The 12920-nt window shown below is 53.8% G+C and overlaps 1 protein-coding gene across 11 annotated transcripts in view; it reads left to right on the forward strand.

The window, feature by feature from the left end:
• Positions 1–12920, forward strand: part of WDR86 (WD repeat domain 86) — a 36321-nt gene that overhangs the window by 14850 nt on the left and 8551 nt on the right. For 3 of the 11 annotated variants that reach the window (XM_032483094.1, XM_032483095.1, XM_032483093.1), the window contains exons 5-8: positions 1155–1235; positions 4810–4945; positions 6916–7197; positions 7477–8538. In XM_032483094.1, coding sequence (XP_032338985.1) covers positions 1155–1235; positions 4810–4945; positions 6916–7197; positions 7477–7979 — 1002 coding nt within the window. In that variant the 3' untranslated portion in view covers positions 7980–8538. The other 8 variants (XR_004321224.1, XR_004321225.1, XM_032483100.1 and 5 more) reach the window with 8 other exon arrangements.

Here is a 12920-nt window from a genome sequence, read left to right on the forward strand (position 1 = left end):
CCATCTCTGTACCTGGCACCTCCAAGAAACAGAGGAGCTGCTGGTGCTCATCCAGGCTTCCTTTGCCTTATTTACTTATTTTTATTGAAATATAGTCGGTTTACAATGCTGAGTTAGTTTCTGATGCACAGCATAGTGATTCAGTTGTACATATATATCATTTTAGGCTATTACAAAACATTGACTATAGTTCCCTGTGCTTTAATATGATGTCCCCTCACTGGGGAGGGGATGGGCCCACAGGGGCCATCTCCCCTCAGGAGCAGACCACGGTACGGAGGGTGCGGACAGGAGAGCTGCTTCCCTGTGGTCTGGATGCTCCCTAAGTGGGTCTCCCTGTCACGTTTCCCCCGGTGCAAAATCAAATCTAGTTGTACCACGACTTGGGAGATGCGGGTGTGGGCAACCTTCGGCTGTGCTGGCTTTGCCCATTTTCCAGAGCCCCTCCTCCCCATCACAGGGCCGGGGAAGGCTCCTTTCCCTCCTCTCTTGATCTGCCTCCTCGAACAGAAGGGCTCCCCCATGTCACCCCTGTGACCAGAACATTTCAGGGCCACTGGCCAGTCTCTCAGCCCCAGCCTGTGAGGCCCTGGCCATGCTGGGCTGTCGCCGGGACCCTGCTGTCATCCCCAGGCTGAGCATGAAGCACAGCGCAGAGTCAGGGACACCCCTCGCTCACCTACCCTTCTCCAAGCAGGCAGTGACCCTCAGTTCACAACTGTTGCCTTCCTCTGTCCCCTCCCTGCATGTCCACATGCAGGTTGAGCCACCTGAGACATGAAAATGATCTCTTCTTGGGGACCTTACAGAATCCTGACCCTCCCAGTGCGGCGAGGGGCAGGCTTCCTTCCCAGACACCCTGCAGAGACAGACAGGGTTCCCGGGTGTCTGGAAAGCCTGGGAGCATCCTGGGCCCCCGAGATGGTTTTGTGAGCCCTGCGGCCTGGCCTCCAGCAGTGTTCTGGGGAGGAAGCACTCCTGCTTGCAGATGGAGAGCTGAGGCAGTCGTCTGCGGTTTCCTGTTGGGATGCGTGGGAGGCATCTCCTGGGATCCCCAGGGAGCCTGTTCCGTGAAGCTGTAGTGTTGGCACTCTCCGTGGGAACCAGGCAGGCCCCTCTATGTGTTAAGATCAACTTGTGGGCTTCCTTTTCAGAGGTTGGAGAGAACAGAGGAAACTTACAGAGCAATACAACCTCCTATGTCCTGCCTCCGAACCACAGCCCCGGGGGATGAGGTACCCACTGCAGCATCCTCCTGCCTCCTTGCGGTCCTGCACCCACACTGAACCTTCTGAGAGCAGAGGCAAGGCCCAAGAGACCGGCCAAGCCCTGGGGGGCCTCTGCCTTCTCCCTTCATTGTGGGATGTGTATCCAGGGTCGAGCTCGCCAACTCCAGAGGGTTCCAGAAGCCTGGTTGGGGTAGAACCAGGAGGGCACAGGCCTCCTGTGGAGAAGATGGACCAGATCAGAGGCAAGGGCTCACTTCTAAGTAACAAACTCAAGGTCAAGCTGACCACCGAGGGGGGCTGCTCCCTCCCCTGCTTCTCTTCAGAGGAGCTCCCAGGATCTGGGCTCAACAGGTGGTCCTGGTGAAAAAAGAGAAGGTGGAGGCTCTTTCCTGTCCCTTCGTTTCTTTACGTTTGTGTTTTTAAAAAAATTTTAGTTATGAAACATTTCAAACATAAAGTGTAGCAAACAGTAAAGCAGACTCCACTGCACTCACTTTCGAAATGAAATACAAACATTGTGTCATGCTTACTTCATATCTCTTTGAAGAAATAAACCTTTCAAATACAGCCAGAGCGGGGCAGGAAAGGCCCGGCCAGGCATGGGCAGCCCGAGGTGCGGGGCCCACACCCGCCCGTAGGTGGCATTGTTTGGATGTTCTGGACTTTTCCAGCAAAAGCACTGTCCTGCTGAACCAGGGGGGCTGGGGCAGATTGCTGTTGCCTTTTAGGGCTGATTACTAGCTCCCGGGTAAGAGTAGGCTGTGTGCCTTATCAAATTTATTCTCCTTGCCACCTCCAAGGGAGATTGTTTTTCTCATTTTGCACAAAAGAAGACGGAGGCTCGGAGCGGGTAAGCACCGTGCCCAGGGTCTCACAACTGGTGAGGGGCACAGACAGAGTTTGAACCCAGGACTGAACATGTCACCTGTGCTTTTAACCTGCCGCTTTAAAGGTGTGACGGGGCCCACTCCATGCTGAAGTTGGGAGCCTCTTCCAACAGGAGGCGGGACGTTGGGCGCCTGGCCGTGCTCATAGGCTGGCGCCCCCCCCCCCCCCGCTTCTCGCCCGCTGCCCTGGCACATGGCCTGCTGTGAGCTGAGGGGAGGGCGAGGCCGGCACCCCTGGGGCCTCGGCCTGCCTGCCTCATCCACCCTCTGCTTGGGTGGCTCCCGTGGCAGGGAGATGGTCCATGAGCCTGGTCCCCTCGGAGCTGCCTTGGCTGCTGGGAGCCCCGCAGGGGCCCGGCCTTTGTGACTCGCTGTGTCCATCTGCCCTGAGCCTCTCTGGCCTCCTTGTGTCCTGTTAGGAGACCAGCCAGAGGGAGCAGTGAGGCCTCAGCCAGCCAAGGACAACACGCCTGGGCGTTTTCTCCGCCCCTAGGCTCAGGATTTGTACTTGGAAAGTGCGCTGCTTGGTGATTTCTCAGCACGGTGTGCCGGGCCTGCATTGCCAGGACACCCGCTGTGAGAGGGGCCCTCCTCCCTTTGCCTTGGTCGCTGTGGATGCTCAGTGCCTCCTTCATGGGGCCGAGCAGGCGTTCCACCGGGTTCTCAATCTCCTACGCTGTACTTACTGGCTTCCTTATTATAGGCCCGGGAGTCTCAGGGGGTAGTTTGGAAAGTGAGGCCACTGGAGGCCTGGGGCTGCCTCTGGGAGTGACAGTTGGTGCTGGTGGGGGGGACAGCCAGGAAACACTGGAGCCAGCAATGATGGGCCTGAGGGGAGGATGCAGACACAGTGCTAGGGCAGCACAAGGATAAGGGGGCATCAGCAAGGAGGCACTTTCTGGGCTGAGAGGACTTGTAAGAAATGTGGGGAGGCCAGAGTCCACCCAGGCTTCTTAGGAGACAGTGAGGGCACAGGTGAGCCTGGGGAAGTGGGGACACATCGAGGCTCCAGGCAGAGGGCTGAAAGGGCCCCAAAGCTGAGGGTGAGCGAGAGTGTGAAGCAGGTGCCCCCACCTTCATCAGTGGCCCAGAACCAAGCTCCTGAGGTTGGTGCAGATGGCGAGAGGACTAGGTGATGTTCTGGACCCTGCTGGAGCCCTTGGGTGTGCGGACATCACACGCATCCCTGTCCTGGGGAGAGGACCGCCAGGCTCCATTGGCTGGGCCCATCGTAAACCCATTAGGGCTGTAGGGTGGGGCCTAAGAGACGCAGGCCATGCCTGCCTCCCACTCGGTCCACAGGGGATCATCTGCAGCCTCTGCCTCCAGGAGGCCAGACATGTTCTCCAAGATTACACCCCTCTGCCATAGCATTGGCCCAAGGCCACGTTTGACCTGTGCTGTGGCCGAGCTAGAAAGATATGCTGGGCCAGTCTGAGTCCTGTTCTCCGGGATTGTAACTGGGAATAATCTGGGGAAACAGAGTCAGCTGTGGGAACTAGAGTGGAAAGTGGCTGAGATGGGCCATGTGTGCTTGAGCTAGAACACAAGATGTGTCAGTGCCAGGGATGACTGTCTCCTAGGCTCGTAGCCAGCCCTCATCTTCCTGGGCCCTGCAACATGGGAGGACGCCTGGTGCCTTCAGCTAGACACCTGCAGCCGAGGACCCCACCTTGCCAGCCTTTGGTTCTCATCCGTGTTCTCAGTAACCAAAGGTGCTGTGCTGGCTGGGAACTCTCAGGGCTGCATGGTGTTCTGTCTAGGGAAAGTTGCAGGATTATTTCAATAGTCTTTGGGCTTCCCTAGGGTTAGTACCCTCTTCTTGGCAAAGGGTGCTCCTGGGAGTGAGCCTCCCCAGGCCCTTCCCTTGCCTCCTGGGCCCTTTCCTTACCTCCTGTGACACCATTCACCTCCTGTGAATGCTGCTCCAGCTGGCTGGGGCTAGTGGGAAGTCGGGGAACCTGTCTCCAGGGGCAGGGGGGCAGGACCCCAGAGATGGCCCCTGGGTATCCAGCTCCTGTCTTAGCACAGGTCGACCTCACATACACTGGCTGGTCAGGTTACTTCTAGACCTTTCTCCCTCCTGTCTGCCTTTCCCCAAGCAGAAGTCCAGTGTGAAAGCAGGAGCCCTTTTCTCGGCTGGGACACCACCAGGGAACAGCCGTGGCCACAGGTGGATTCACATTGACCTTCCCAGCGGCCAAGCTGTTCTTCAGTAGGAAACTGCTAAAGAGAGACACGTGGCAGATGTAACAGCAATGCCAGCCAACATTTTCTGGTCCTTGCTTCTAGGGTGATGAGTGCTGTATGGTTGGGTCTGAGCCCCCCAAGGAAGGGAGGGGCTGGCAGGATCCGTATCTGCAGGTGAAGCAGCTGAGAGCGGAGTCAGTTATTTGGCCAAGGTCCAAGAGCCAGCCAGGCTCTAAAGCCAGATCTGCCTGACGGCCTGTGTGCCCACCTGACCCCACACTGCCCTGCAGAGAAGGCAGGAGCAGCGTGATCTTGGGTGCTGGAGTGGGCAGTCAGGTGGGACTCACAGGCAGGGTCATTTCTGGCTCCTCCACAGTTTCTCTGCTGAGACCTACATGTTCCCTCCCCCCCCCTTACACAGAGGTTTGGAGGGGCTGCTGAAACGCCCCCCTGCAGCCCACGGCACAAGTGTGCGGTGCTGACCCTCCATCCTCCTCCCCCAGCTGGTGAACCGGCACGTGTACTCAGGCAGCGCCGACAGGACGGTCAAGTGCTGGCTAGCAGACACCGGGGAGCGCGTGCGCACCTTCGCGGCCCACGGACACAGCGTGAGCGCCCTCAAGTACCACGCGGGTACCTGTAAGTGACCCCGCCCCCTGCCTCATAACCCCGCCCTCCGACCCCCTCTCAGTCCTCACTCCTCAGCATGGCCGCTTTTGTTCAGAGCCTGTCTGCTTCTTCTTACTCTATTCATCCCTCGGTGACCTCAACTGCCATTCAAGTTGGTCAGCGCCCATTCCTCCTTCGTGCACAAACATTTGTTCCTCCAGCGTTATTTACAAAAAAGATCCAAATGAGGGTGTAGGGACTCCTCCCCACCTTTACCCCACTAGGATGTGCAGAGACCTGCATGTCCAGAGGCCTGAGTGGCAAGAGCACATCTCAAGGACACATTCAAGTTCTCAAGTTAAACAGTGACACTAAACCCAGACTTGAGGGCCATGTGGGTTTGGCATCACTTGGCAGTAGGTTTGCATACAGATAAGAGAAAACCCAGATAACAGGGGTTTAAATGAGATGTTGTTTATTTTTCTCTCAGGTAGAAGAAATTCAGAGGCTGGCAGTCTAGGCTGGAATGGATTGCTCCACAGAGTTGTCAGGCACCCAGATTTCTTTATTTACTTTGCTTCATCATCCTTAGTACAAATCTCCTATCTTTAAGGGGGCCTCATGGTTTAAGATAGCTGCTGGAGCTCCAACCATCATGTCATGTTTCAGGCAGGCAGGAAGAAGAGGAAGGGAGGGCAAAAGGTTCTGTCTCCTAGTTGGTAGGCCCCTTTAAAGATTGGGATGCCCAGCAGCTACACTGCGTTGCTGGAGGGGAATGCAGGAGAGGAGCTGAAGAGCTCCGGAAAGGAAACTTCCTCTCCAGGGCCACATTCACTAGTAGCTTTAGCAGAAAGCCTGGGAATAGGCAGGTGACACAGGAATTGGGTAAAGAATAGACCCCCAAAGACCAGGAGGCCCCAAGGGAGTGCTTACTGTGGCTCACTCTGGCTGCTGCATGGCTGTAGTGGATGCTGTGGGTACCATGCTCAAGGGCACTTCTTCCTGCAGGTCCTCTGCCCAAGGGTGTTTTCCTGTGAGGCAGGTCAGAGGAGGGCTAGGAGATGATGGATAAGTAGCCCAGCATCCTTGTTTCCCGCCACCCGGCAGGGACAACTCAGACATGGGCTGTACCTTCTCCCAAGGGCCCTCAGCAGTCAGTCACCTGCTGGCTAACACACCTGTATGGGAGTCCTTCCTTCCTGTTTCCCTCCCTACTTCTGAGAAAGCCCTGCCAGATGAATTGTTTGCACTCAAATTCTAGTGTCAGGGTTGGCTTCCGGGAGAACCCAGGCTAAGACAATAAGTCAACGAGGGAGCTCCTCTGGCCAGTGTTCTCAGTGTGGTCCTGACCATGAGCATCAGCATCACTTGGAACTGGCTGGACATGTAGGTTTTCTGGTTCCACCCCAGACCTCCTTAAATCAGAAACTCAGGCAGGCCCAGCCATCTGTGTCTTTAAAAGCGCCCCACCCCGTGATTCTGATGCCTACTGCAGTTTGAGAACTCTTGGATTGTTATAATGTAGGAAAAAGCCTAAGGGAGGCAGAATTTGGGGGCTTCCCCCGGGATAGGTTGGGTGGGGGCACGCTAGTCAACCCCAGGGGGTCAGGAGCAGGGTCAAGCTCATTACTGAAGACGGGGAGGAGTGAGTTTTCTGGTTGGTCTTTGCCCCAAAAGGCCACTCAGATGGCAGAAGGGTGGGGTGGTGACCCCTGGAGGCAGGGGCTTCAGAGCTGCTGGAAACATCCAACAGAGAAGCCAGGCTTCACCAAAGGCTTCCACCAAATGGCCTGAGAGTGGGAACCTGGGCCCAGGTGGTACTCAGGAAGAACACCTGGAAGGGCAGGGCGGGCTGACCTGAAGCCCAAGGTGGGTGGGGCAGCCGCAGTCCGGCAAAGTGGGATGCAGACCTCAGAAGGCCTGGCCGCCGGCCCCCAGTCATCACCCTGAACACCCAGGAACGTACAAGATAATGAAAGTGCCGCCTCCTTCCTTCCAAGGGGTTTCTGCTCTTCTCCATTTGCCTTACGACATCCCTGTGAGACGGGCCGACAGGTCCCGGAGAGGGCTCCCAGAACTCACCCTGCCCTGCCCGCCTATGCCCCAACGCCCTGCAGCTTCCCGGGCAAGGCCGAGGGCTCTCGGGGCGGGAGGCCCAGTGGCGCCATGTGTTCACAGTGTTCACGGGCAGCGGGGACGCCCGCGCGCGCGCCTTCGACGCCCAGTCCGGAGCGCTGCGGAGGGTGTTCCGCGGCCACGCCTTCATCATCAACTGCATCCAGGTAGGCGCTCCCGCCCTCTCCCGGGCCCCGTGTCTGTTTACCGGAGCGAGGGCCAGCCCGGTTGCGTCCGCCTCGGAGGGGAAGTGGGAGGTACGCAGCAGAGCCTACCCCGGGGCCGAGAACCCCTTGGCTGAGACTTCCCCATCCGTCGGCCTCGGTAATCGCAGTTCACGCCGATGCTCCGGCCGGCGCCGGCCGGAGGCAGAGCGGGGCCCGTGCTGGGGTGGGGGGACGGCGGGGCGCGCCCTCCAGCGCCCGCCCCACGCCCCGCGCCCGCAGGTGCACGGCCAGGTGCTCTACACCGCCTCGCACGATGGCACCCTGCGCCTCTGGGGCGTGCGCGGCCTCCCGCGCTCCCCGCCGCCTCGCCCCGGCACCCCCAAGCGCAGCCTCTCGCGCCTCTTCAACAACAAGGTGGGCTGCGCCGCCGCCGCGCCCCTGCAGCCGACCTGAGACCGACCGGCCCGCCACCCCACCGCCCGCGGAGGGAGCGCGGCCCGCTGGCACCGAGGGGACGAGGGGGACTTCCGAAGCCCGGGGGGAAGGCTGTTCTCGTCCCCGGCCGCCTCCCTCCCTGCCCGCCCAGGCCACAGCCAGAGCCCATGGGGAGCCCAGCCCTCAGCCTGCCTCCTCGCCCACCCGGGACCTTCCCGGGGTCTCCAGCCCCTCGGCCCGGGGCGCCTGACGCCCCCAGAAGCCCGGCCTTTCCTGCTGAGCGAAATAGACGCTTCGAAAAGCCGCTGAGCCACAGATTGTTGTTTTGGCAAATTGTACGCTTGTGAAGAACCGAAATACAGGTCCTTAAAAGTGCTCGGCAACATGTCATCTTTTGTTCTGCGAACTGAGTCTCAGGCTCCTCTCAGAGGGAGGAGGGGTGCCGGGAACCGGGGGCCTCACTCTCCGCCGGGGCCTGCCCTCCTGGGGGTGAAATGAGAGGCTGCAGCCTCATGGCTGCTCCAGTGTCACTCGAGTGTGGGGAGTGGCATGAAAGAGGCCAGGGAGCAAGGAACCGGCTCCTCAGCCTGCCTGGGTGACAGCGGGGATCCATCACCTGTGCTAGGGCGCGATCTTGCACAGATCGCGGAGAGCCTCCTCTCTCAGGGCTGGAGTAGAAAGGCCCCCGGCACCCAAGCCAGCTCTGCACCGACGCGATGGCCTGAGAGGTGTACACAGAAGGGCAGCTGGAGCACCTGTCGGCAGGGGGGTGAACGGGGGAAGTGGGGCTCGGGCTCTGGATAGGCCTTGAGCAGAGGGGCCCCCAGCAGCCTCTCTCACCAGCGGAAGGGGTGCTCTGCCAGCCCCTTGGTTGGTGCCCTCTTTCTGCATCCACCGTGCCCTCCCTGCCAGGCCCCAGCTGGCCCCTGGTGCAGAAAGAAGAAAAGTGCAGAAGACGGTGTCCACCCTGAGAGCCCAGCATCTGGCCGAGGACAGGTCTTGTTGGACAGAGGCAGCCCCTGATGGAGGGAAGTGGGTGCTCCACAGTCTTCACGCTAAAGGTGTTTCATCAGCAAGACGTGCTGCAGGACAGGCTTCACCTGCTCCCCGAGTGCCCAGGTCCATGCCTGATGGGTGGATTCCTGTCCCTCGGGCCAGATAAACAGGTAAGTATTGACACCTGGGGCGTAGAAAGAGTTGCAGACCTTTGTGATGTGCTCTAGGCCACCCCTCAAACCCTGAGAACCCAGGGGCCTCCCCAGGAAAACAGGCTGGTGGGAAGAACCTGCAGGAGCAGCATCACCCAGTACAGGTGCGGGGTTCCACATGTGCTGCCTGCCCTGGGCCCGCCCCCAGGGGGCTTTCCAGAAAGCTGAAGTTCACTTCAGGGAGGGCAGGCAGAGAGAACCACCCGGAGTCCCGGCCCTGATATTTAGTCACCTTCTTAGACTGCTTTGCTGACAGAGGCAGCTTGGGGAGCCAGATACCCGATGGTTGATGCTGACAGCTGATGCTGCGATCCTGCCTCCACAGCTCTTGCTCATTCATCACCTTACCAATCACATCCATCTTCTCTCAAGTGGAGAATAAAAACCCAAAGCTACCACTGGATGCAGATCCTAGAACTGGCTGCTGCATTGGTTTTCTCCAGCCTGCCTCTCCCAGAGTAAGTAAGAAATGGAAAACCACTATTTTGCATTTATATAGCACAATATATTTGGGTAATTTTTATTTCAGCCACATAGAGGGCTTTGCTTGATGTTGAGGATGATATAAAGGCCAGATAACCACAAGGTGTTTCTTTGCCTTTGATAATATTGTATTCTTGCCCCTGATAAATACTTTCAGTTAGCTAGGGGAAGGACAGGAAGTACTTACAGGACATATGGGCAGGGAAACAGGGACAGGACCTGACAGTTACCAGGAGCAAGAGCAGGCAGAATTTCACAAGAAAGTGATGGACATCCGATCTGATCAAGTGCAGCCCATTCTGGCCACAGCCTCCCACAGTCTCTGGTTGACCCCACCTGCCTCACAGGCACTGCCTCTGCTCCCGCTTGGAGCTCTCCGATGGCCTGGAATTCTGCCCCTCGTGTCTAGACCCCCTGCCTGACCTTCAGGGTGCTCTGTAATTGGACTCGGCAGTCCTTCCAATCTCTTCCACCCACACACACCCTTTGGTGGGTCTAGAACATCCCCTGTGACCCCATCAACATGGCACACTCAGCCTGTCCTACCCCCATTGGTTATCTCATTTGTCCCAGGTCTGGAATGTTCTTTCTCCTCTGACTCTCCAAGGAGAACCCCTTGGACAGGGGCCCATCTCATCTGTGACTTCCAGGCTCAATACACTCTCTCCTGTTTATTTTCTGGGGGAAGGTAATTAGGTATTTATTTATTTAATGGAGGTACTGGGGATTGAACCCAGGACCCCATGCACGCTAAGCATGAGCTCTGCCACTGAGCTATACCCTCCCCTCCCCCTGTCTACTATAAACAGCATTTTCATCACAAATGTCCTTTGCTCCTTCTCTTCCATTTCAGAGCAGGGAGTAACACTTCCCGTCAAGCCAGGACCAAAGCCCATCTCCCAACTCATGGAGACGGGCAGCCCTGCTTGTGAGGAGTGTACACCCAGCACTGTCCCTAACTGAACTGGCGTCTTTGTATCTTCTTCACGAGAAAATGGAGCAAAGACTTGCTAGTGTGGCTTTGCTTCCCTGGCCTTTTCCATGATATTTAAGAAGCAATTTGAGAAGCTAGAAGCTGCACCTGGCCCAAGCCCAGGACGCTGGCTTGTTAGCCAAAAACTGCAACCGAGGCCTCAAATCTGAGTCTGACATGGTCTCAAATGAGGCTGAGAGACCCCTCATCACCTCAGGCATCAGCCACTTCCAACGCTGGGAGAGCAAGCCCTGCGTCTCCCCATCACTTAGTCTTACTGCCCCCGCTCCAGCCCCTTGCTAGCTGAGAGCCTTTGTACATTTCCTTTTGTTTTTTTAAATTTGTGGTGTCTCATATCTGATGTGATTCCTCTCAGTGTTTTTTTTAATTGAAGTATAGTCATTTACAATGGTGTGTTAATTTCTGGGTACAGCATAGTGATTCAGTTATACATATATATATATATATTCCTTTTCATATTCTTTTTCATTATAGGTTACTACAAGATGTTGAATATAGTTCCCTGTGCTATACAGTAGGACCTTGTTTATTTTATATATAGTACTTAGCATCTACAAATCCCAAACTTAAATCCCAATAAATCCCAATTTATTCCTCTCCACTCCCTTTTTACCCTGATAACCATGATTGTTTTCAATGTCTCTGAGTCTGTCTCTGTTCTGTGAATAAGTTCATGGTTTTTTTTTTTTTTAGGTTCCACATATAAGTGATATCATACAGTATTTTTCTTTCTTTATGGTTTACTTCACCAGAATGATGATGAGCATAGTATGATGATCTTCAGGTCCATCCCTGTTGCTGCAAATGGCATTACTTTATTCTTTTTTATGGCTGAGTATTATTCCATTGTGTATTCCAACTTCACAACTTCTTTATATCCAGTCATCTGTCAATGGACATTTAGGTTTTTTCCATGTCTCAGCTATTGTAAATAGTGCTGCTATGAACATTAGGGTGCATGTATCTTTTCAAATTAGAGTTTCCTCCAGATATTTGCCCAGAAGGGGGATTGCTGGGTTATATGGTAAGTCTATTTTTAGTTGGTTTTGTTTGTTTTTTTTTTTTTTTTGAGGAGTCTCCATACTGTTTTCCATAATGCCTGCACCAAACTACACTCCCACCAGCAGTGTAGGAGGGATCCCTTGTCTCCACACCCTCTGCAGCATTTATAATTTGTGGACTTTTTAATGATGGCTATTCTGACCCGTGTGAGGTGATTCCTCATTGTAGTATTGATCTTGCATTTCTTGGATTAATTAGTGATATGGGGCATTTTTTCATGTGCCTATCGGCCATTTGTATGTCTTCATTGGAGAAATGTTTTTTTAGGTCTTCTGCCCATTTTTTGATTGGATTGTTTTTTGTTATTGACTTGTATGAGCTGTTTGTATATTCTGGAAATTAAGCCCTTGTCAGTCACATCGTTTGCAGATACGTTTTCCCAGTCCGTAGGTTGTATTTTCATTTTACTTATGCTTTCCTTTGCTGTGCAAAAACTTCCAAGTTTAATTAGATCCCATTTGTCTACTTTTGCTTTTATTTCTATTGCCTGGTAGACTGCCCTAGGGGAACATTGCTGAGATTTGTGTTGGGAATGTTTTGCCTATGTTCTGTTCTAGGAGGTTTATGTGTAAGTCTTTAAGCCATTTTGAGTTTATTTTTGTGTCTGGTGTGAGGGAGTGTTCTAACTTCATTGATTTACATGCAGATATCCAGCTTTCCCTACACCATTTGTTGAAGAGACTGTCTTTTCTCCATATTCTTGCCTCCTTTGTCAAAGATCAATTGATTGTCTGGGTTTATTTCTGGGCTCTCTATTCTGATCCGTATGTCTGTTTTTGTGCCCACATCACACTGTTTTGATTACTGTAGCTTTGATTACTGAAGTCTGGGAGGGTTATTTCTCTACCTTCATTCTTTTTCTTCAGTATTGCTTTGGCAATTCTGGATCTTTTGTGATTCCATATAAATTTTAAGATTATTTGTTCTAGTTCTGTGAAAACTGTCTTGGGTAATTTGATAGAGATCGCATTAAATCTGTAGATTGCCTTGGGCAATATGACCATTTTAATACTGATTCTTCCAATCCAAGAGCATGGGCTATCTTTTCATTTCTTTGAAGTCATCTTTAATTTCCTTAATCAAGGTTTTGTAGGTTTCCATGTATAAGTCTTTCACTTCCTTGGTCAGAGTTATTCCTAAGTACCTTATTGTTTTGGATATGATTTTAAAAGGGTTTCTTTCTTTCCCTGCTATTTCATTGTTAAAGAAATGCAACTTATTTCTGTATGTTAATCTTGTATCCTACAACCTTGCCAAATTCTTTTATCAGCTCTAGTTTTGTGTGGAGTCTTTAGGGTTTTCTACATATAGCATCATGTCATCGCATTTAGTGACAATTCTGCCTCTTCTCTTCCAGTTTGGGTCCTTTTTATTTCTTGTCTAATTGCTGTGGCTAGGACTTCCAATACTATATTGACTAGAAGTGGTGAGAATGGGCATCCTTGTCTCATTCCGGATTTTAGCGGGAAGGCTTTCAACGTTTCACCATTGAGTACTATGCTGGCTGTACGTTTGTCATAAACAGCCTTTATTATGTTGAG

Source organism: Camelus ferus, chromosome 7 (genome assembly GCF_009834535.1).
Source record: "Camelus ferus isolate YT-003-E chromosome 7, BCGSAC_Cfer_1.0, whole genome shotgun sequence".
Classification (NCBI taxonomy): domain Eukaryota; kingdom Metazoa; phylum Chordata; class Mammalia; order Artiodactyla; family Camelidae; genus Camelus; species Camelus ferus.